Source organism: Berghia stephanieae, chromosome 5 (assembly GCF_034508935.2).
Source record: "Berghia stephanieae isolate SIO BIC M18660-M18661 chromosome 5, UCSD_Bste_1.3, whole genome shotgun sequence".
In the NCBI taxonomy this organism is placed as follows: Eukaryota; Metazoa; Mollusca; class Gastropoda; order Nudibranchia; family Aeolidiidae; genus Berghia; species Berghia stephanieae.
The window spans coordinates 6,358,583-6,379,394 of record NC_088364.1 but is presented as its reverse complement, the minus strand read 5'-3'; the positions used below and the strand labels follow the sequence as shown (position 1 = coordinate 6,379,394).

At 35.4% G+C, this 20,812-nt stretch overlaps 1 protein-coding gene across 1 annotated transcript in view; it reads right to left on the bottom strand.

Moving 5' to 3' along the window:
• Positions 1–1,764: 1,764 nt before the first annotated feature.
• LOC144972314 (RUN and FYVE domain-containing protein 2-like) overlaps positions 1,765–20,812 on the bottom strand; it is an 82,427-nt gene continuing 63,379 nt past the window's right edge. The window contains 5 exon segments of the mRNA XM_078913407.1: positions 1,765–6,750; positions 7,570–7,696; positions 9,479–9,573; positions 10,074–10,203; positions 18,490–18,576. Of these exon segments, the coding sequence (XP_078769533.1) occupies positions 6,613–6,750; positions 7,570–7,696; positions 9,479–9,573; positions 10,074–10,203; positions 18,490–18,576 (577 nt within the window). The 3' untranslated portion in view covers positions 1,765–6,612.

Here is a 20,812-nt window from a genome sequence, read left to right as displayed (position 1 = left end):
CCAAAAAAAAAAAAAAGCAAACAAACAAAAAAACAAACAAAAAACCCCCCCAAAAAACCCAAACAAAACACCCCCCCCCCCCCCTGACAAGAAAACAAACGAAGCATGAGTATTAGTAATGATAAAATAATTAACAATCATTTTTATCATCGTTATGATTATAATCATTAATGTACAAACTAATGCTTTAATAATAGGTAATTTCATGGAAACCATTTCTTGTGCCATCGTTTCACAGCAATAAAACCACCTCTAAAAACACCAATCTTATCATACCTGTGATATTAGAGAGAATAGACCTGTAGTCTTCGTAAACTCATTGACTGACATTGCCCAAAAAATTACTTCAAACTGTGTTTGTTTGTTTTTAAGGGTTTTACGGTGCTTGCAACATATCAGCGCCAGTAAAAAGGAAGAAAAGTGGATAGTAAAAAGATCTAGAATTACAATTAAAGCACCCAAGAGAAAGTAAGACATAGGGGAACTAGCAACAAACAGGGATCAGATGTAGATTCCAAGAGCATACCACCAATGTACTTAGTCTGAGATCACCTATAAGTCTCATCCAGACACAAGCACAAGATCCAACAAAGAGGAATACACTCAAATGCTTACATTACATTATACATTCAAAATAAAAAATATGATAATAGATAACAGGGAGATGATTTACAAGGAAAAAAAATATCATCTCCCAAAACAATAACTATGCATTTGACTGTTTCCCTCCCAGCCAGGACTCCGGCTGGGGCCAGGACAAAACCAAGTAATCTCATTCCAAGACAAAGACAGAAAGCATGTTGGAAAACAGACAAAAGGGGATAGAAGACACAGTAGGTACCTCCCTGCCCACTATGGGGGTCGGGAATCCCACCAAGATAATCTTCCCATTAAAAAAAACAAAATCCACTCGCAATGACAACCACCTGTGATAAGTCTCCCTATTCATCCATTAACCTTTGACCCGTAAACAAATCAGTTTTACTCATATGAAGATGAAACAAAAATACACGTCAATTTGAAAAGAAGGCAAGGTAGGCAAATAAAACTGTAGTGAAATTAATGTAACTAGAGTATTTAACTTGAGCTTCTATATAGCGCAATATCCACTAAACGTGCTCAAAGCGATTTACAAGTGGTCCCTGACCAACAGCAACACCTAATATATAGAATGAGACATATGGGCCTGTTAGGTGATATTATATTTTTTTTTCCGATAGAGACACAACTATGCGCTGAGCGAGGCTAGAACCCAGGACCTTCCGATCCGAAAGCGAGTGTCATACCACTAGACCACATAGTCGCAAACAGTGCTGCAACAGTTCACAGTATGCTCTCACTTCTCTCGAAAAATAAAACACTTTATAAAACAGATGCTTTACGAAGCCACATGAAAATTGTTTTAAAATTAAACAAGAGATTTGCTCACGAGATTAAAAACCAACCCTGCACGTGCAATCAACAAGATCAATGAATTAAACATGAAGCTCAACAAAGTAAAAAATTAGTAAGTTTTTACCAAATGGCCTTATTGCCAGAACTGCCAGCAAGCCTAAGCCAAATGGAAACAGAGAAACAGACCTTCGTTATACAGTAATGAAATAATAAAACAAGCAATCTAAATACATTGTGTAAGTTTTCAATATTATCATTAATGAAAGAGTGAAAATGGAAAGGCTTCGTATGGGAATAAAACAGACAATGGACGTTTTGGGTACAAACTGCTGACGAAGGGTTTGTACCCAAAACGTCCATTGTCTGTTTTGTTCCCATACGAAGCCTCTCCATTTTCACTCTTTCGTTAGTATTTTACGATCACCGGCTTCAGGCAGCCCTTACCATTTTTTACTTCTCCAATATTATCATTATTTTGTTACGTCATATTGCATGTATACCCAGAACCAAACGTTAATATCTTGATCAAAAATTAACAAGTAACAAAATGAATTACTTATTTTAAAAAAAGGAAGGGAAAGTAAGCAGTAAGAGCTTAAATCTGGAAAAAAAATTATTGAAAAATCAGTAAAGATAACATTTTGAAGAGAACAGAAATCAAACGATACAAATAAATATACAATAGACATAATTACGACAATGGCCTATTTCCTATTGTAACAATTGTTGATTTTCCATTTCATTTCATTTCATAATAGGAATTGACTCTAAGTAGTAATTATGCTTTTAAATCGTAATGTTAAAAATTCTTAGGCTTTATTTTACCCAAATAAATTATAGAAATAATGAAGGGGAAAGAAGGAATCTTTAAAAATGTCTCCAATGATTAATGATTTAATTAAGGTAATCATTAATGATACACATTTACAATAATTATAAACTGTCAGATACCACAGATACAAGCAAATGTCAGCAATATCGATATCCATATCAATTTAAATATTGCAGGAATATCGATATTGATAACAACAATCCAAATCTAGGTAGAAATATCAATATCTATAATAACTCGTATACATTTATTAATATTGTTATTTGCCCTGAAATTATGTTGGGATATCAGTATCCGTATCTACAAGAAACACTTATCAACATGTTACAAGAAATATTACGAGAAGGAAACAAAAATACGTAGCTGAAATAAGAAAATCTGTGAAGGCGTTAGAGCCAAAGAAGAAAAACAGAAAGAAAAATTTGAAAGATCGGGTACCTGATTAGTCAATGAGAAATACACCTGGCTGACAGAATAGGCATTCGTCTGTGACAAGGCAACGACTTTACTTAGCAAAACATTACATAGACAATCGTGTGATAGACCAAACAGTGTCCTTTCCAAAGGGTAACAATCAATTGTTTCTCTTGATTTCATTCTTCGGAGAACAGGGTGTACACTCTGGTTTCGTGGGAATCTAGACATCTTTTCACTCCCTAAAAGGTAACCAAGAAATCTCATTCCAAGAAAAACACAAACAGCATGTAGGAAAACACAGTGAGTCCCTTCCCACACACAATTGGGGGTCAAAGGGGAATTGGTTCAATAGGGAGAGGTCAAAGGGGAATTGGTTCAACAGGGAGCAGTTATAGATACCAAGCGCACACCATCAGTGTACTGAGTTTGACATCTAAAGTACCCTCAGAAAAAAAAAAAATTAAATTAAATTAAAATGTATAAAATATAGGGTAAATTTTGCTTTCAACTGTTTAGGAAATACTCATAAACAAGATAAATCTCATTTACTCGGAAAATCTTAACTTTCATCATAAAGTCCCTTTAATAATGTAATGGTAGCATGTCTGACTGGTAATCAGAAGGTCTGAAGTTCAATCCCCAGTTGAGGTGACTCATGTTTTGGGATAGTTTTCTTTTTTTTATTCTTGTATTTTTCTATCTTGCTTTGTCTGGTACTGTTTCATACACACTTGTCCAGATCTTTATCTTACACCGGTGCCTGCTCCTTAATTTCTTAATTTGACCCTTTAATACGGCAATTTCTCAAAATGACTTCCAGTGACATGTGGACCTTCTGCCGAGAGCAATTCACCATTTTTTATGTACATGAATCATCAGAATCAGAAAAGCTATATCCAACCCTCAATAACAAATCAACAAGTTATGATACAAACACATGACATTGAATATAACAGTTTCAGCATTACATGTTATGATACAAACACATGACAATAAATATAACAGTTTCGGCATTACATGTTATGATACAAACACATGACATTAAATATAACAGTTTCAGCATTACATGTTATGATACAAACACATGACATTAAATATAACAGTTTCAGCATTACCGTTTCATTAGCTTAACATTTGAATCCAATTATTGACTTCATCTGAGTATAAAAAATGTGACTTAGCACTTGTTTTTTGTTTGTTTGTTGCTTTATGTCTCTTCCAACACAATTGAGGTTATATGAGAGACCGCTGAAACAAAAAAACAAGCAATCTAACAAAAATAGTACAAATGTAAATCAAAATCATAACCTAAAGATATCATAAGCTAAATTATAAATAACCAAGAACAAACAGGCAGAAGATTTACAGAAAAAAAAATATCCCCTGTCAAAAATACAATCACAAACCAAAGAAGCAGGATAGGCTAGTAAAGAGAAGAAGAAACGACATCACTATCGGATCGTACACCCATGCGAACATCATAGGTATATGATTCAAGGGTGATGCTCCCATCCAACCACCCGCTGACCTAGCACTTGTCTTATATCATAGATGTAAAATACAAGATGCTCACTGAGCATAATATTGTTCTATTTAACCCTGCATTTTGGCATTACGTGCAAGTGAAAGGAAAGAAGCAATTTTTTTGCACCACTACTATCTTGACGTAAAGAGGAATTTATGATCTTCAGTTTGGATGTAAAAAGACGTTTGTTGATTATCTCATTGTTGTATAAATCTATAATAAATAAGAAGAAAAGTTTTAGAGCGAGAGTCTGGTATTTTTGTCAACTTTGGGCAAAAGTTAGAAATGCTTTATATCGTTATCACTGTGTCTTGTCCTAAGACAAATCCTGAAGGGTAATCATTTGAGAAGAATCATTCTGTACAATCTATCTACAATAATTCAATCCGTAACGTTCAACAACAGTTGTACTGCATCCATTAATGATGCCCACCATCCAATATCTGTTCAACAACAGTTGTAATGAATCCATTAAGGGTGCGCACTATCCAATATCCATTCAACAACAGTTGTACTGAATCCATTAATGATGCACACCATCCAATATCCGTTCAACAACTATTGTACTGAATCCATTAATGATGCACACCATCCAATATCCGTTCAACAACTATTGTACTGAATCCATTAATGATGCGTACCATTGAATATCAAGTAATATACATATCATCATGAGGAATATTTATCATTTCCACAGCAACTGTGAAACAATCATCATTATTTATCCATTTACAATAAATATCTTCATCCATCCATCTCCTCATATATTCGTTTTTTTCATATATTCGCCCTTCTCTCAGACAACTCCACCACATACAATAAAATTATCCTTGGCCGCAATCTGGTATTCTTTATGTCTGGGTGGAACAAATACTAAAAACTGAAGCTTAAGTCTAAATTTAAGTATATTTGAAATTTAGGAAACAGCATTTATTCAGCTTGAAAAAAAAACAACAAAAAAACAAAAAAACACAGGGTGTCCACACAATCTGTGTACCCGGTAATCGGTAATCATAAAAAATACTTCCTTTAATATCAATCTTATTCATTTCAGATTTAAATGAATCATATTTTCATATCACATCTTCTTTTGTGAAAAAGTATCGTGCAGTGACGCCCAATAGCTATGTGTATGGTAGAAATGAATAAACAAAAGATAGATAGTGTTTGTTTTGTTTGTTTTTAAGGGTTTTACGGCGCTTGCAACACATTTAGGTTATATTAGCGCCAGTAAAAAGGAAGAAAATGGGATAGTAAAAAGTTCTAGAATTACAATTAAAGTACCCAAGAAAAAGTAAGACAAAGGGGAACTGAGAACAAATAGGGATCAGATGTAGATTCCAAGAGCATACCACCAATGTACTTAGTTTGAAATCACCTACAAGTCTCATCCAGACACAAGCACAAAATCCAACAAAGAGGAATACACTCAAATGCTTACATTATACATTCAAAATAAAAATAATAATACATAACAGAGAGATGATTTACAAGGAAAAAAATATCATCTCCCAAAACAATAACTATGCATTTGACTGTTTCCCTCCCAGCTAGGACTCCGGCCAGAGCCAGGACAAAACCAAGTAATCTCATTCCAAGACAAAGACAGAGAGCATGTTGGAAAACAGATATAAGGGGATAGAAGACACAATATGTACCTCCCTGCCCGCTATGGGAGGTCAGGATCCCCACCCAGATAGATAGTGAACTCCTACATGCAAGTAGCCAGACTTTTGTGGACACCCTGTATATCCTTTCAGGTCAAATTTTACAATTTTCCATTGAATTCAATGTTTAAGTCAATTTGTGTCTATGTCAATATTGTATTGTTATAAATGTGTAACCAAATGACAAATTGCCACTTTTTTGGGGACAATAAAGATATATTATTATTATTATTATTATTATTATTATTATTATTATTATTATTATTATTATTATTGTTAGTATCCGGTTCACCTTTTGACAAGACTGGGATAATGAGTTACAAATATCAGCATATTCATTGATCCAGCTACATACATATTCATCATATATTATAATGTATTATTGTATATTCCATCCGATAAGCTAGGTAATATTGCTGTAATGCAGAATATGAAAATGATTATTTGTCAACACACCCAGTCATCCATTTTGACATGCATTTTAAAATCAAATCCATCAATCCATATTTCCATTGATGAGCTCATCCATCTATCTTTTCAATAAACAATCCACCCATCTATCAATCAACCTACATAACAATTAGTCTAACCATTCATCCATCTCCTCATCCATCTTTCCATCCATCCATCCACCTACACAACCAGTCAATCCATCCACTCATCCATCCACCCATCCCCTTATCCATCCATCCATCCATCCACCTACACAACCAGTCAATCCATCCCCTCATCCATCCCTCCATCCATTCATTCATCTGGTCCAACAACTACACAGCTCATGATGCTGAGTATCGCTGTAGTAACTGTGTGTTACACGCGTCGCACACCCGCACAGGCTTGGATGAAGATGGCAGAGGAAGTTTGTTGTCTGAACATTCAGCACAGAAGATATCGCCACAGCTACGACAGTGATGCTGTAAAGTCAATGAAAGTGATAGAAAAATAATTAATAAAACATGGGAATGTTATTTCAAAAATAAATTATAAAAACAACAACAGAAGAAATTTTTAAAAAACAAACGAATAAAAAAAAATCCCGACATAAACAAAGAAAACAACCCCAACTCAGGTTAACTTATAATTCGTACTCCATTGCTTCAATCCATTATTAATACAATAAATTGTTGGGTGTTTCTTATCACTATCATCATTATCATTACTATCTTATTTTGTTGGTTTCATTTACAATTTCATATCTTTTATGTTTGCTGCTATCAAATCTTGTTAATTATTGGCGAAATCCTAAATCAACTGGAAACTTGAAAATTTTAAAAATTCCTTTCTTTGACCCCAACAGTAAATGTCAAAATTTGTAGACAGGGGTGTGTGGAGGGGGGGGGGGGGGGGCGGGTTGAGAAAGTATAAAAAGAAATTGACAGCACCATGAATCGATACCAGTGCCTTTGATTGCAAGGAGAGTGCTCTACCAACTGAGCTTCTGGAACTCCCAAAATAATATTAGATAAGGCAAATCTATCTGATGGACTAAACTGATGGCTGCACAGAGTGAGAACGTGAAAAAAAATAATAGATAAATAAATGAATGTATAAATAAATAAATAAATAAATAAACATAAATAAATAAATAAATAAATAAACATAAATAAATAAATAAACGAATAAATAAATAAATAAATAAATAAAAAATAAATAAATAAATAAAATATTCAATAAATGAATGAATAGATGAATGAGAGATGAATAAAAACAAAAATCAGAAAAATAGATCAAACCTTCCTCCTGGAGAGAGAGAATTCCTTTGTGCAACCTTTACAGTGGGTGACTGACTCGTCACTGGCCCAGTGTGCATCTCTCTGTATGGCCGATGCCTCGCGCAGATCTTCTACCTTCAACTTGGACCTGAAATAAACAATATATAACATACGTATTTCATACTTTCAAGTTAAAAAAAAAAGGGTTGTAGCTAGAGTAAACTTTTGGTTCTAATGACAAAATAATAATAATAATAATAATAATAATAATAATAATAATAATAATAATAATAATAATAATAATAATAATAATAATAATAATAATAACAATAATAATAATAATAATAATAATAATAATAATAATAATAATAATAATAATAATAATAATAATAATAAGAATAATAATAATAATAATAATATAACATCGTAGTAGGGATTTGAGCCCAAAACGTTCCGTGGTTGGTGTTTTGTTCTTTTTGAAGCTGTTATATTCATTTTTGCTTTTTTACTTTTGACAAAATTATCAACACTTTTGACTTAACTTGTCTTAAGCCCTTAACCCCAGTCAGAGCAGAGGCTAGCGATGCTGCTTTGACATTTGACTCTTCCTTGGGCTGTCTTCTCCACTTGCTTTCATGTGTATCCATTCATCCATCCTTCTTTGCTTCTTGTGCGGTTACGTGGTCTAGTGGTATGACACTCGCTTTTGGATCGGAAAATCCTTGGTTCGAACCTTGTTTGACGCATAGTTGGGTCCTTGGAAAAGACTCTTTGCTCACATTCTCTCACCGTACTCATGAGTAAAATGAGTACCTGGTCATTTACAGTGTTGTCTCTGTCCGAAAAAAATTGTAACAACGCCTAACGGGCATCATGTCCCATCCTAAATGTTAAATGTTGGTGTTGGCCAGGGACCCCTTGTAAAGCGCTTTGAGCACAATAAGTGGATATTGCGCTATATAAGAGCTAATTTTTTTTTCCAAAGTATTTCATCACCGACTATTTCTTGACCTTCCTGGTCTTCCTTCCTCCTTGGGGGATTCCAGGTCAGTGCCTGCTGTCTTGTGATGATACAGGCAGGTCTTCTAAGTGTTTGACCTATCCATCTCGACTTCCACTTTCCCATTTGTATATATTATATGCTATGTGGTCTAGTGGTATGACACTCGCTTTCGGATCGGAAGGTCGGCACATAGTTGAGTCCTTGAAAAAGGCTCTTTACTCACATTCTCTCACCGTACTCAGGTGTAAAATGAGTACCTGGCCGTTAACAGTGTTGTCTTTGAAAAATTGCAATATCGCCTTACAGGCGTCATGTCTTGTCCTAAATGTTACATGTTGCTGTTGACCAGGGACCCCTTGTAAAGTGCTTTGAGCACATTTAGTGGATATTGCGCTATATAAAGCTCAATTAAAAAAACATTTTTTAGCCTGCAGCTTCCGAAAGAAACTTCGCAAAGTCCCCAGTTTGAGAATTTTTGACAAGATGAGGCTCATTTAAACTGATCGATATTTGAAGGACGACTTTTCTGGCTAAAATTTTAAAATATGTATTTTTCCAGAATACGATGATGTAGGAGTTAAGCTTAGAATTAAATTTAAAGGCATCAGGTTAATCCTGACACAGCACTGTTCAGAGAGGAATGGCCACAAATTCTATTCTCTGGGGGGTTCTCTTAGCTCAGTAGGTAGAGCATTCGGTTCACATACAAAGGGACTGGATCGATTCTGGTCTGGGTGAAAAGGATATTTTTCTCTGGTAACCCTGTCCAGCCAAAAGTGTAGCTGGGCCTCTTAGATCTGGTGGAAAATACTTCACATCCTATCCAAAGGGTAGCAAGCACTTGCTATTGTATGTTTAATGCTATTGAAACCAAGAGGACATCCGACTCCATGGGCTTTTTTGGCTCTGAAGGACTACTGTACTTACTCTCTGAGATGACATCCCAGCTCGGCCAGAGCACTTTCTTGTTCCCGACAGGTGGACTCCAGTTTTTCGTGCTTGGCTATCATGTCTGAATAATCCTGGAGAAAGTAAAGTGAGACGAAAAATTTAAAAACAAAAAAAAAAAAAAAAGGAAAAAGAATGAAGAATGATTGCTAAGCTGGTAGAAGCTGACAAATTAAGGAGCAGAAACTGGTGTAAGTTACAAATTAATTCATCTGAATAAGGTATTCAAGAAACAGTGCCAGACAAAGCAACAAAAAAAAAAACCCAAAAAAAAATTTTAAAAACCCAAACAATTACCCTAACATTCCTCCTCCTCCTTTTTTTTTTTTTTTCTTCTTCTTCTTCTTCTTCTTCTTCTTCTTCTTCTTCTTCTTCTTCTTCTTCTTCTTCTTCTTCTTCTTCTTCATCTCCTCCTCTTTTCCTCCTCCTCCTACTTTTTCTTAATCTGTATTAAGAATTTGATCCTTTTCTTTTAATCTTATTTTCATTTAAAGCTGTTATCCTTTTTTTTTTAAAAAGATTTTTATAAACTTGCAAAATGACTTTCAGCTATTCCTGTCCTTGATCCACCTACCCGTTTGAGGTCTTTGAGTTGCCCAAGCTCCAACTGTAGCTGCCCCAGCTTCTCCTTCTCCTGCTCCAGGTTGGCTTGCAGGGATGACCTCCACTCTTTCTCAATCTGCAGACTCGTCTCCAAGGTTGATCTGAATAGGATTGGGTGAAAAAGATGATTATGATGGCGGTGGTAGTGATGGTAAATGGTGGTGGTGGTGGGAGTAGTAGTAGTAGTAGTAGTAGTAGTAGAAATTATAGTAGTAGTAGTAGTAGTAGTAGTAGTAGTAGTAGTAATAGCAGTAGCAACATCAACGACAACATAACAACAACAACAAGAACAACACTAATAATAATAATAATAATAATAATAATAATAATAATAATAATAATAATAATAATAATAATAATAATAATAATAATAATAATAATAATATTTAAAGAAAAATACTACTACTACTACTACTACTACTACTACTACTACTACTACTACTACTACTACTACTACTACTACTACTACTACTACTACTACTACTAATAATAATAATAATAACAATAATAATAATAATAATAATAATAATAATAATAATAATAATAATAATAATAATAATAATAATAATAATTCTTGTTGTGGTTGACTTAACACCCCTTGTATAAAACTGGGAGCACATGTTGTGGACTTTAGCGTTATATAAAATCTCATCTTTTTTAATGCTTACTTTCCTTTTTTTTTTTTTAAAAAAGAAATCATTGTGCCTGACCCGGTCACTCCTGATCCTCGCAGACATTGAATTTGGCGTGCTATGCATGCATTGACAATAATAAGAACCGGGTTAAACACCACCACTCGCCTGTCCTCAACCCTAATGATAATATCATTTTTCTCCAGCCCATTCTTCACACACGCCTACACGATATAAGTCACCGTGTCAAATTGGACAGAATAAATAGTTCTAGATAGTGTTGGAAGAAAAACGATATTTAATTGCTCGTTTTCTTCTTTTAAGTATAATTAAAAAAAAATAAAATTACCACAACCTTTCTGTACTCAAATATATCTAATATATCTAAACTCTAAAAAGAATATTTAGAAAATGAATGAATAAATAGTAAAAATAATAAAATAAATAGGCCAATCAATAAATAAATAATATAATCAAACACATAAATAATAAAATATTAAAATAAATTAGATAAATAAATGTATAATTTAAAAAAAAAATCTAAAACAAAAAGGGGTTGAGGGGGGGGGGGGGGGGTGGTGAATTGTGTCGACCGTTTCTAGATTGTATCAAGAGACAACGTTTCTCAGTCATTCTGGCGTTGCGAGTAGTAATCCTTTTTTTAGCCTGTTAGTACTTAGACCATACGTACATAATATTTTATTGTTTATTTAGCAAATTAGGGCATTTGAAATATCAAAACACAATGTAATAGTAGCGGCGTCTGTATCCACCAAAGAATACGGACGCTACAATTCTTACTACATTTGGTTTTATTTGTTTTCAACGCTCCTTTCTTTACTGTTTTGCTGACGAAGGGTTTGTATCGGAAACGTCCATTATCTGCACTGGCCGAAGCCTTTCATTTTTCACTTTTTCGTTAGTATAATATAATATGTGTTAGTGCATGACATAATCAGTCAGAAGGTGAAAATTTTGGATTTGCATTATTTTTTCTCTCTCCATTTTCTGAAAGAATATGCTACCCAGAGCATTTTAATCTTTATTTGAAGTAAATCGGGTGATTTTTCATTAAGTTATGATCAGATGTATGGGAAATGTATCCAGCACCTTTTCTCAAATTTCATACTTTTTCAACTTGACTAGCTGTAAAAAAAATAAATTTAGAAGTGAAATTATTAAGCTTTGATATTTCATGAAGATGTCCAAAAATTGACCTTCTGACTAAACTTGGCAATATCTCAGTTCGAAGCTTTTCACCATCCAACTGATCATGTCATTCACTGTGACGTACATTCACGATCACAGGCTTCGGGCAACCCCACAGGTCTCTGACAAAAACGGTGACCCATCGTCTCAAGACGGTGTAATGTCTGTGTGATATCGATGCCAAACAATCGAATTTATTGTAAAAATATATATATATAAATAAAATGTGAACATTGGGTTAAATGCGGCTAGGCTATGTGGTCTTGTGTCATGACAATCTGTTTCGGATCGGAAGGTCCTGGGTTCCAGCATCGCTCGGCGCGTTGTTGAATCCTTGGAAAAAGGCTCTTGATTCACATTCTCTCACCGCACTCAGATGTAAAATGAGTACCTGGCCGTTAACAGCGTTGTTTCTGTCGGAAAAAGTGTTTTTGTAACATCGCCTAACAGGCGACATGTCTCGTTCCAAATGTCACGTGTTGCTGTTGGTCAGGGACCCTTTGTATAACGATTCTAGCACGATTAGAATTAGAGGATATCGCCCTTTATAAAAGTTCAAATTTTTATTTATTTATTTATTTTTTAAAAATGTGAACATTTGGCTAACTCCATTCTTACCAGCTACTTTTCAGAATTTTCCCCCAAACGTCACACAAACCCAAGACTAAAAATAGATTTTTTTCTTACTCACACAGAAAAGCAGGAAGTACGAGTACATGCCATGCACGATCATGTGGTTGTTCAGCAAAATGAGATCTTCAATTCACAGTCTTAGTCTTTATAGCTAAAAAACCTTCAGCTTTTATATAGAGCAATATCCACTAAACGTGCTCAAAGGGCTTTACAAAGGACCCCTGACCAACAGCCACACGTAAAATGTAGGAGACATGATACCTGTTAGGCGATATTACATTTTCCCCCCGACAGAGACAACGCTGTTAACGGCCAGGCACTCATTTCACACCCGAGTACGATGAGAGACTGTGAGTAAAGAGCCTTTTCCAAAGATTCAACTATGCGCTGAGCGATACTCGAACTCAGGACCTTCCGATACGAAAGCGAGTGTTATACCACAAAATATATTCTTTAACTTTTGTGATGCACAAAAGAAATTAGAATGGAAAAATTGTTGTTTGCATCTTGAGGAATGTAACGATTTTCCTACAGTATGGTTGGTAAGGAAAAGGTTTGCTTTACTGAGAAGTAAAAATATTCGTTGCTAGTTTCTTCTTCCTCGCTAGTTTCTTCTTCGTGTTCGTTAGTTTCTTCTTCTTCGTGTTCGTTAGAGTTATCTTCGTGTTCGTTGGTTTCTTCTTCGTATTCGTTAGTTTCTTCTTCGTGTTCGTTAATTTCTTCTTCTTCGTGTTCGTTAGATTTTTCTTCTTCGTGTTCGTTAGATTTATCTTCGTATTCGTTGGTTTCTTCTTCGTATTCGTTAGTTTCTTCTATCTTCGCGTTCGTTAGTTTCTTCTTCTTCGTGTTCGTTAGTTTCTTCTTTTTCGTGTTCGTTATTTTCTTCGTCTTCGGGTTCGTTAGTTTCTTCTCATTCGTGTTCGTTATTTATTTATTTTTTCGCTAGTTCTTCTTCTTCACCTTCGCTAGTCATTTCTTCTTCGCGTTCACTAGTCGTTGCGTCCGCTAGTTTCTTCTTCTTCACATTCGCTAGTTTCTTCTTGTTCGTGTTCGCTCGATTCTTCTTGTTCGTGGTCGCTAGTTTCTTCTTCTTCGCGTTGGCTAAGAGTAGTATGAATAAAACTTTGGGGTTCGCAAGAGCTGATTTGGTAGAGCACTCACTTCACCCGTAAAAGTACCGAGATTGATCCCGGGTGAATTTGAGATTTATTATTTCTTTAGGAAGTGCGCGGGGGGGGGGGGGGGAGGGGGGTTGATGGGTCATATTTGTTGGTTCCCTGCAATGTGGCTTCATGTCCATCTTCTGGAACGAGCTTGGTTTTTTGTTCAGGATTTTCAATATCCTCTCTCCTCTTCATCCCCAGTCCTATCCAAAGTTATCTTCTTAAAGAAGAAGTAGAAGAAGAAGAAGAAGAAGAAGAAGAAGAAGAAGAAGAAGAAGAAGAAGAAGAAGAAGAGGAGAGAGGAGAGGAGGAGAGAGAGGGAGGATGAGGAGGATGAGGAGGATGAGGAGGATGAGGAGGATGAGGAGGATGAGGAGGATGAGGAGGAGGATGAGGAGGGGGCGAGGAGAAGAAGAAGATGATGATTATATGAGGATGTTGAGGAGGAGGATCAAGATGTCAACATTGGTCAATAAGTTTAGTCAGCTGATAGGAGCTGATAGATTGGTCCATACATTAAACTAATGTGCAAAAAGTATCAGCTGAGCTGTCATTTCATTGGCTGGATGGATGAACGCCGTACGCTCGATGTGGTGAAAATGTTATTTCCAAAAATCCCACACGGCAGTTAAATCACCGACTGTCGTCGACGAAACAAGACAAATGGATTACAACATTGATTAGAAAACGGAATTAAATTTGGTACAAAGAGCGGTCACACTTCGAGGTGTAAACCGCTGAGCACGATAATAACGCTGTAATTACTTTGAAAGTGAAAGTAGATAAATTAGAATCACGCGGAATCTCTCGAGAACGAGAGTAGAAGAAAATGTCAATGACTTAGTAATTACTGTTCATATTAATTTATGACCCGGCTGTTGTTTGACAAACACCAAGCACCCACGCAGCAGACGGACATCAATGGGGTTAGAGTTAGAACAACGATCAGAGAATCACGCCATGAAATTACTGTAAACACCTTTATATTAGTGTAAGAATTATTTTTAACTTCAAAAGTATGATTCTAAAATTGTTCCTAACCCTTTTCCACTTCAAACTAAGAGGGCAGCAGCTGACATTTGGAAATAAAACATTTCCATTCCGTACATTTATCAGTTCACGATTAGCAGCGACACCAATAACCGGACCTGTCTGCTATGACGAAACATTCGTAGAATTACGACATTTTGGCTCCGATTTCAGAACTTCGTGAGCATCTCTAAGTCTTAAAAAAACAAAACAAAACTTATTGAAAATGAAAATTGATGCCAAACTACAGCGTGGCTCAGCGGTACGGTCTTTGCTTTCGTACACCCGAAAGGTACCGAGTTCGATCACCCGCCCCTGCGCTGTGTAGCCTTGAGCAAGTCACCTCGCCCATGCTCAAAATGCGGCACTGCACTCACTGCGGCTTACGCCTGGGTTATTACAGTCTTCCCTTGGAATAGACCCTAGAGAAAAATTTCCCCTTTGGGATGAATAAAGGAAATTATATATTTTAAAAAATTATTTACTTAAAAAAGTAATTTTAAGGATTTTTAAGTGTTATCTAATTTTTGTGAGGGTGAACTGTTAATTTTCAATGTTAAACATGGCGACTGCGATATTCATTTCCTAAAAAATACGAATTTTTAAATGTTTAAATAGGCTGGCCTGTAATACGAACAAATCATTACGCTCTACACAATCTGCCAAAGAAAACTTTTCAAACAGTTTCATGTCGATTGTAGTAATTAAGCTTTGGGGGGAGGGGGGGGGGGGGCGGGGGTCCCGATCACAGACTACCTGTGTTATCTATGGTCCCGATAGCTCCGTTGGTAGAGCACTCGCTTCACACGCAAAGGGGCAAAGACCACACTTTTTGTTACACTTGACCACAATGTAAAAACGGGCGTTTTGTCAAAATTCGCCAGATTTGTTTGCTTGTCTTTCTTGATTTATTTTTGGTGTGTGTGTGTGTGTGTGTGTGTGTGTGTGTGGTGTGTGTGTGTGTGTGTGTGTGTGTGTGTGTGTGCTATATGAACTGGATATTTGTCTCCTCATACAATATCCGGCTGATGTATATTTTGTGGGGCAGGGGCATTAGGGAATATTATAAATCCCTGATGTATTTTTCTCAGAGAGGCACTACACTAATAATTTTCTGGTAACGACAACCTATGCAAACATGAGGCTAGCCTACCTATCTCAATGTTGATAACAACCAAAGAAAGAAAAACAACAAATAAAATAGGCTAAACACGTAATTTGCTCCATTTTCAGCCACGCTGAACCCTAGAGCGATTGTTAAAATAATATATTATTATACCGACGTCTACTTATTTACTGGTCTGATAGCCCAGATTGTTATGGGCGTATCGTTGAAATGGAAATTACTCTCAAATCAACACAAAACATCGCCCATTACAACAACGTTAAACCGAGTCCATTTATTTTTATTTTGCGTTCGATTATCAGACTTGCTAATAAATTCACGTTGGTGCGGCTATGTGGTCTTGTGATGTGACACTCGCTTTCGGATCGGAAGGTCCTGGGTTAGAGCCTCGCTCGGCGCATAGTTGAGTGCTTGGAAAGGCTCTTTTAACTCACATTCTCTCATCGAACTCAGGTGTAAAATGAGTACCTGGTCATCAACAGCGTTGTCTCTGTCGAAAATAATTGTAATATCGCCTAACAGGCGTCGTGTCTCGTTCTACTTGTTACGTGTTGCTGTTGGTCAGGGACCACGTGACCACATAGCCGCAACAATAGAAGGTCCATAGAATTAACGGTGAACACCAACTAGATGTAAAGAGATTGGATGAAATGTTAGGCGACTCTACTAGTTCCTTTTAGACGACAGTTTAGAGTTTAAACAAACAAAAATGCCACTTACAGCAATGTTAATATAGGGAATGAGATTAGCGGAAGAGTAGCGTCCCTTGATTGGACGTCACCCATAGTCTGTGATGTCACCGGCGGAAAAGTTATTAGAGAGAGAACGTCGCTTCCGTGAGGACGAGAGACGCATGCGCACAACCAACATGACCTTCTCTTTCTAATAACTTTTCCGCCGGTGACGTCACAGACTATGGGTGACGTCCAATCAAGGGACGCTACTCTTCCACTAATCTCATTCCCTATTCTAGAAAAACAAAGGATAAATAGATAAGCAGCAAATATATTTTTGGTTGAATAAAATAAAAAAATAAAATGAGAAAAACGTGTAACAGAATATTGCCGTTCACATCGCCACAAAATGATTCTAAATTGAAAACAAAACCCCCAAAACAAACAACAACATTAAAATTAAAATAATTATCTACATCAATATTAACAATTCTTTTTTGTTTTTGAACACATAATATGTCCTAAGGTTTTTTTGTTTTTTGGAGCACATATTATATGTCCTGTGGCGCTTTAACTTTTTGACAATATCAAATTAAGAAATTATGGAGCAGGCACCGGTATAAGATAAAGATCTGAACAAGTATGTATGAAAGGTGCCAGACAAAACAAGAAAGAAAAATACAAGAAAAAAAAAACATCCCAAAAAATCAGTCTACCTCAACTGGGGATCGAACCTGAGTCGGTAATCAGAAGGTCTGAGGTTCGATCCCCAGTCGAGGTCTACTGATTTTTTTGGGCTTGTTTTTTTTTTTTTTTTTCATTTCTTGTATTTTTCTTTCTTGTTTTGTCTGGCACCTTTCATACATACTTGTTCAGTTCTTTATCTTATACCGGTGCCTGCTCCATAATTTCTTAATTTGATATTGTCAAAAAGTTAAAGCGCCACAGGACATATAATATGTGCTCCAAAAAACAAAAAACAAACAAACATTTTCTCTCCTACTTTGCCAAAGCCAAAGCCAAAAATTCGGAATTCTACGGATTTTTCGTAGTAGTAGGCATAAACAACTGAGTGACGTCAACTTCCTTTTTTTTTAAATAAAAAAAGGTACAAATAATAATCTTAAAATAAACAAACCACAACAAGACGACTAAAGGGAAACTAATACACAACTATCTAGGTCCACAAGTACGTACACACTTAGACACAAGCAATTACACATCATTGAACAAGGGAAACTAATACACAACTATCTAGGTCCACAAGTACGTACACACTTAGACACAAGCAATTACACATCATTGAACAAGGGAAACTAATACACAACTATCTAGGTCCACAATACGAAAAACACTTAACACAAAAATTACACATCTTGAACTAATACACAACTATCTAGGTCCTACAGTACGAACACACTTAGACACAAGAAATTACACATTTTGAACTAATACACAACTATCTAGGTCCACAAGTACGTACACACTTAGACACAAGCAATTACACATCATTGAACAAGGGAAACTAATACACAACTATCTAGGTCCACAAGTACGTACACACTTAGACACAAGAAATTACACATTGAACAAAAATGAATATAACAGCCTCGAAAAAAAAAATTAAAAAAAAAAAAAAAAAAAAAGCTAGAATTTTGGTCAAAAACATTCAGTCTTTTTTTTTTGTGTGTTTTTTTTTATCTTGGGGGGTGGGGGGGGGGGTCAAAAAACATTTTAAAAAATTTTATTTATTATTTTTTTCTTTTTCTTTTGGTAGATAAGGAAAAAGTTTGGTCCAAAACAGTCAGAGTTAAGTATTATTTTTCATTTAAATTGTAACTTTTATATTCCGTTTTGGTCAACAGTTGTTTTTACAGTACAACTGAGAATTCACAAGAACTATAGCGCCCTCTCTACTCACCTTTTCTGGTCCTTCTCGGCTATCGTCTGTCCCAACTTTCGCGCCGTTTCCTCCGCCGCCATTTTGTCTGACTCGGCTTGCTTCAGTCTGGATTTGACGGTTGTGTGACATTGACGATTGTGTGGCGTTGACGGTTGTGTGGCATTGACGATTGTGTGGCGTTGACGGTTGTGTGACATTGACGATTGTGTGGCGTTGACGGTTGTGTGACATTGACGATTGTGTGGCATTGACGATTGTGTGGCGTTGACGGTTGTGTGACATTGACGATTGTGTGGCGTTGACGGTTGTGTGGCATTGACGATTGGATGGTTGCAGTAGGTTTTTGTATTGTTGAAATGAATTTAGATTTCGTTGTGGGTTTTTAAGACAGAAGAGGCATTTATTTCATGTCGGTGTTCAACAGAAAAGAAATGGTAGTAGCCATGAAGACATCCGATATTTGTGTGTGATCGCCATGCCATCATCATTGCCGTCGTTGTTATCATCGTTTTTATTATAGTCATCATCATCATCATCATCATCATCATCATCATCATCATCATCATCATCATCATCATCATCATCAGAGTCCAATTTAAAATACAGATAGTTCGATGCGTAAATGCATACGTTGAAATAATATGCCGACATATTTTTGAGGTCACGGTTTGTAGATCCAACACACACACAAACACCCAAACATCCACGGGGTCAAGGCCGAATATCCAGTAGTTGTAGTAGCAGCAGCAACAGCAGCATAGAGACAACCAACGGACCAAGGGGTGGCAGGCATGAAGCAGACAACGTGCAGGGGAGTGAAAAAAAGGAGGAAAAACAAAAAAAGAGAGAAACAAAAGAAAAAAAAAACAAATGAGTACAGATAAATAAATAGACACAAATTCTACTGCCAAACTATGAAAAAACACCTTTAAAATAAAAAATAAATAAATAAAAATTTGGCCTGAATTTTTTTAGCTTACAAATCGATATATTGCGATGATCCCCAAATTGTCATGATATAGTCTGAAACGTGCGGATGACACTCGCTTTCGGATCGGAAGGTCCTGGGTTCAAGCCTAGTTTGGCGCATTTTTTTCTTTTTAACCCGAGACAACTAGATACACAAAAGTTTTTAAGAAATAAGTTAGAATATTTTTGTGAAGTTGGGAATCACTGCATTCCACTGTTGTATACGATACGTTAGTTTTCTGGCCAAAATATAATTTAAGTAAAAGGCATTTTAGCATTGTATAGCAGTATATCTTTCTATCTACAAACATCTATAACTGAGCATGAAAATAAATTAATATATCAATGACAACCAAAAAAAAAGGTAATATATAAATATAACCAGCATAAAAAAGGATTCTAATAATAAAACATGAACACAATACGATAAGCATTTCTAATTTATATGTACAGATAAATACACTGCCTGCCTTACTCTGAAAAATTAAAGACACGATAAACAAAAAACAAAAAAAAAACCAAAAAAAAACCCCAAACAAACACGTATTAAAAATTTTGGCCAGAAAACTCGTCCTTCAAGTATCGGCGGATAAAATGATCCTCAGGTCGGCAAATACTCTTGAGCTTGGATTTTGCGAAGTCCCAGGTTTGAGAGTTTTTGATAAGATGGAGAGTCATTTTAATCGATCGATTAATCATATAATATGAAGGACGACTTTTCTGTCCAAAATTTTAAAGACGTGTGTTCCCCCCCCCCCTTTTTTTTTTTCTCTTCAGAGTACAGCAGAAAAAGCACCTTTAATTTACATGTACGTGTATGTGTGACCCAACGAGTCAATTTGGTGTCATGTCGGAAGGAACAAAACGTAAACAAGAAAAAAAAAAGTAAATAAATAAATAATAATAATATTATTGTTATCACCCACAATAATAATAATAATAATAATAATAATAATAATAATAATAATAATAATAATAATAATAATAATAATAATAATAATAATAATAATAATAATAATAATAATAATAAATAATAATAATAATAATAATAATAAAAACACACACAGTAACACTAAGACGAATAAGAAAATAACATTGTTGAAGTAAAATAAACAGCTTTTATCCTCAATGAAATTAGACAGGTAATTATTATTATTATCAAAATATTTTTTTTTCATCAAAACCTTACCGACATAATACCGTTTTGAGGCGTTGGGTGACAAACAGGAGGTAGTTGTGTCAAATAGCCATGTATATATTATATAATGTGCTGCTCAAAAATCAAGAACAAAGGAAGAAAAAAATACAAACCACTAAAGAAACATTTATCAGTGAAACAAGCAAAATAATATTTGACAGATCATCATAACAA